At 35.7% G+C, this 5,258-nt stretch overlaps 1 protein-coding gene across 1 annotated transcript in view; it reads right to left on the reverse strand.

Annotated features, from left to right (window-relative positions):
• LOC106883789 (vesicle-associated membrane protein 4) overlaps positions 1–5,258 on the reverse strand; it is a 44,992-nt gene that overhangs the window by 5,699 nt on the left and 34,035 nt on the right. The window contains exon 5 of the mRNA XM_014934921.2: positions 2,103–2,182. Within this exon, the coding sequence (XP_014790407.1) occupies positions 2,103–2,182 (80 nt within the window). The remainder of the gene's footprint in view (positions 1–2,102; positions 2,183–5,258) is intronic.

A 5,258-nucleotide genomic window follows, 5' to 3' on the forward strand; every position in this document is an offset into this window, starting at 1 on the left:
CACAAAATGTGATCTATTTTTAGCGCATTAATTGTCAACGTTAGTGGTCGACGTTATTTTTAAAATGTACCTTAATCCCCTGAGATTGCAGATAATATTTCTGAATCTCTTTGATTCTTTAAATGTGCTGGCCCCCTGATAATTAATCGATATTAATTAATATATTAATATATGACTAATTACCAGATCTTATAATATATATATAGATATATATATATATATATATATACATACATTCATACACACATATACATACACACATATATACATACATACAAAAACATACACACACACACATGTACATATACACATATACATGTATATAGTACACACACACATACAGTAAAGACAAACACACACATACACATACATATATACACACACTTATATACATTACTTAGCATTATAAAACAATACTCATTTTTTTTTTGTTGTTTTGGCTTTCAATACATAAGCATTCCACTAGTGAATTTAAATTTTCATTTCACAACATTCTCACTTTTGTACATTACTTCAATAAATACCATTCTAACACTAAAACAGGTGAAGTTCAATTTTTTAAAACTCTTTTGGTATTTCAAGACAGTAAAAATTACTTTAGTTTTAAAGCTTCTGTCAATTTAGCACAATAAAAATCCTCAGATTTTAGAATTTCTTGTCTATTTTAAGCTTTTATTTCTTCAAAGAAAATCTTGAGGTCTTTCAATTTAAAAATATGTTTATTTAAAACATACATACTTCAGATAAATTATAATTATGAATCTAAATTACTTTATTTTATATTTTTAACACTATTATCTCAACGATGGGTTTATACATTCCAGCCACATTTTGTTAAACTATATAACATTTTAATTATAATTCTGAGGATATGAAAAGAAATTTCTAAACGAATTTTTTTTTTTTATTTTGTTTTTTTTTCTTTTTTCTTTTCTTGGTTGTTTTTCTTAATTTAAATAAAATCTTACAGTTTCATACACTCTTCTTCAGAACTGATCACATTTTTATGACTTAGAAACTGTCTCATACAAGATCTGATTAGAAACTATCACAATTGTTGCTATGGTAACGGCGCTAAAGTACGCACATTGAAGCCACTCGGCCCAGATTGACCTTCAGCTCTGGTGTGAATGCACACCAAGTTATAACATTTTCATCCACTTCTGTCCTTTATAACAGTACTTGGAAGTAAAGTGTGCAGAGAATGATCATCTCATGCCACTCACGCTACGTGCATAGAAAGAGACACGGCTTGAAGGTTATTTCAGCCAAGAATCTTTCCAAAAATCAAATCCTGCTTCAAATGAACTAGATTTCGAAATGTCGAGGAAGTCCGAGAGAATGCCACATGGCAGCTGCTCGCTATCCCAAAAAAGGTGTTCCAGGAATGCTTCCATCAATGGAAACTATGTTGGATAAAGTATATGGTTTCAGAAGGGACTAATCCAAAGGAGATTAAATGCTGAATCGATATGTGTTGTAGTTTTCTTCTTGCAGCTCCAGTCCCGACATATTTTGACCAGACCTTGTATACTTTGTAAGATTAAGAGCAATTTTGTGATTCACTAAGGTGGGGGGAGGGACAAAGTTAACCACAAACAAGAGGGACAAAGTTAACCACAAACAAGAGGGACAAAGTTAGCCTCAAACCAGAGGGACAAAGTTAGCCGCCAACCACTCCCGGAGTGTTGCTTAATAATAAAAAAAAACAGAGTGGAAACAATAATAGAGACAACAGAAGAGGTTGTAAGAAATGTAGAGGGACCAACAGTATTGGTAAGAAGTGGAGTGGCAAAACAGTGGTAATTGGAGTGGCAAAACAGTGGTAACTGGAGTGGCAAAACAGTGGTAACTGGAGTGGCAAAACAGTGGTAACTGGAGTGGCAAAACAGTGGTAACTGGAGTGGCAAAACAGTGGTAACTGGAGTGGAGTTGAAAACAACAAGTTAGACAGAAATATGAACAAATGACATTGAAAGAGAAATTAAAATTAAATCAAAAATTAATTAATGTGATGATTGGCATTCGCAACATAAATACATCACCACCACCACCACCCCACAGAGATTGTTAACACAAAATAATGTAGGTGTTATACATACCCAACAATTCTGCCACCACATTCTTTGTCGAAGGTTGACAGCACGAGATCTGAATAGGTCTGAATTGGTGACAAGGTCATCTGTAAAATATAGTAAAAATAATAATAATAATAATGGTTTCAAATTATACCACAAGGGCAGTAATTTTGGAGGAGGGGGTGAGTCAATTGCATGAACCCCAGTGTTCAACTGGTACTTATTTTATCGACCCTGAAAGGTTAAAAGGCAAAGTCGACCTCGGCAGAATTTGAACTCAGAACATAAAGACAGACAAAATGCTGCCTAGTAGTTTGCCTGGTGTGCTAACGATTAAGCCATTTCACCACCTTAATGATAATAATAATAATAATCCTTTCTACTGGAAGCACAAGGCTTCAAATTTGCAGGGGAAGCAATTAAGATGATTACATCGACCCCAACACTCAACTGGTACTTAATTTATTGACCTCGAAAGGATGAAAGGCAAAGTCGACCTCAGCAGAATTTGAACTCAGAACATAAAGATGGCCAAAATGCTGCCAAGCACTTTTCCCAGTGTGCTAACGATTTGGCCAGCTAACAACAACAACAACAACAACAACAACAACAAGAAAAAGGGTTTCAAATCTTGGCACAAAGGCAGTAATTTTGGGGAAGGGAATAAGTCAATTACATAGACCCAGTATACATCTGGTACTTATTTTATTGACCCTGAGAGGATGAAAGGCAATGTCGACATCAGCTGAATTTAAACTCAGAAGATAGACACAATGCTGCCAAGCATTTGGTCTGTCTTCACTGCCAGGAAGGGGAGCTACTAGGGAGCTGATGGCCTTAGGGATAGAGGTTTTGTGATGAATTAGATTGAAAGGGCTGAAGACAGATACTTTCCTCTTTGGCCAAACCCTCATCAACTTTCTCAAGTTTCACTTGAAAAGGAAAGTGAAAGTAGAGAGGGAAATGCTGCCTCCCAGCAATTTTGTAGAAGGGTGAGTGAATGCAGCAAGAATGGTCCAAGAGAATGGCCTACTTTAAACATGAGCCTGTAAGCAAAATGGAGAAATCACAGCCCTTGTGGCTTTGTGATGTTTCCACAAGCAACCCTAGTAAGTCTCCCACTTTTGGGGAATTATTCATTGGTAAAATTTATATCATTATTGTATTTTTTTTTAACTTTTTACATGTCTTTCATGTAACCTCAAATTGTATGTCCTGTACCATCCCCAATGTTTTTTGTGACCCTTAGAGGTTAACAAAGAAATTATTATTATTATTATTATTATTATTATTATTATTATTATGTGGTGAGCAGGCAGAATCATTAGCACGTTGGGCGAAATGCTTAGTAGCATTTCTTCTGTCTTCACATTCTGGGTTCAAATTCCACTGAGGTCAACTTTGCTTTCATCCTTTCAAGGTCGATAAATTAAGTACCAGTGAAACACTGGGGTCAATGTAATTGACAAGTCCCCTCCTGCAAAATTTCAGGCCTTGTGCCTTTAGTAGAAAGTATTATTATTATTATTGCTGTTGTTGTTATTATTATTATCCAAGGCAGTGAGCTACACCAGGCAAAATGCTTAGCAGTATTTCACCCATCAACTTTCTCAAGTTCTGAGTTCAAATTCTACCGTGGTCAACTTTGCCTTTCAAGGTCAATAAATTAAATACCAGTCAAATACAAGGGTCAATGTAATCAACTCAGCTCTTCCCAATCAAATTTCAGACCCTGTGCCCATATTAGAAAAAAAATTAATTTTATTATTATCATCATCATCATCATCTCTAAATTTGTGTCCTTGTGCCTCTGTAATAAAAGTCACTAATTAGAGAGAGAGAGAGCCTGATGGGGTCATATCGACAGGTAACCAATCAGATGTCCAGCTAAAAGGGAGATGCTGGTTCATTTTTTTTTTATCAATTATTGTTCTAACTTGAAGAATGAACTTAGAAACACCTTAACAGTTGCTGTTATTGTTCATTTTTATTTTATTTTTTCTTTCTCTCTCTAACCTTGTGTGACTGTCATTTGTGGAGGAAGATGTTTGGAAATATTGTTGATTTCATTTGGCACTTCTTTATTAATTCGGTTCATCATACCTTGTTAATTAGTTTGCTATTTCCACATTAATTAATTTGTTTAAGAAAGAAGCAAGATGTTCTCTTTTTTTTTTCATCTTATTTTTCCTCCGTTTTTTGTTTTTTTTTTGTGCTAAACACAATGTCAAATAATAATAATAATAATAATAATAATGTTTCGTTATTCAAGTAAAATGAAAAGAAAAAAGAATAAAAGAAAATGGTGCTGTGGGGTGAGGGGGGGATGAGGGGGAGGGAGAAGAGGAGGGTGAATGTGAGTTGAAGTTAGTTGGAGAGACAAATTATAGATTGCAACATTCTGTACATTTCCCAGGATTATTAGAAGTATGCTTGCAAGTGTGCAGATGCACATATAAGTGGTAACAGTAAATGCGCAGCTCACTAATGTTGTTGTTGCTTAGCCCCGGGTAACTGTGATGGAGCTTATGTCCTAGCTGGATGCATCACATGAGTCTTACTAAATTAATGGTCCTAATTACACGACATTGGGTCAAGATGACTTTCCATCATAGACGTTCCAGCATTGGGCTATACTACACAATTTGTCCTTCGTTACTTTTTTTTTTTTTCTATACTGATAGTAAGATGTGATTTTAGAGCGATTAATTAGGCTGCTATTTCTAGCAGGTTGCATGACCACAGAGAAGGTCTGTTGTTGCTGCTATCATTTAGTCCACCCAGGAAGCCATGGGTCAGTGGTTTTCATTGCTTAACCCTAAATCAGCTTTGATCTAGCAGATTTGTGACCAAAACCACTCAAGACATGACAGTTCTCTCCTCTGCAGGGTAGAAAGCACAGAGTATCTAGGACTACATTAGTTTATGTGTCTATTTTTGTTTTTTAGGGTTATTTTTTTAAGACAGTCAGGTGTGATCTGAGGGCTATTTTACTATTATTAATTATAGGAAGTTATGGGACCATGTGTGGAGGTGCGTGGCTTAGTGGTTAGGGTGTCAGCATCATGATCGTAAGATTGTGGTTTCGATTCCTGGACCGGGCGACGCGTTGTGTTCTTGAGCCAAGCACTTCATTTCATGTTGCTCCAGTCCACTCAGCTGGCAAAAATGAGTAACGCT

This window comes from Octopus bimaculoides, chromosome 12, assembly GCF_001194135.2.
Source record: "Octopus bimaculoides isolate UCB-OBI-ISO-001 chromosome 12, ASM119413v2, whole genome shotgun sequence".
NCBI classification, from domain to species: Eukaryota; Metazoa; Mollusca; class Cephalopoda; order Octopoda; family Octopodidae; genus Octopus; species Octopus bimaculoides.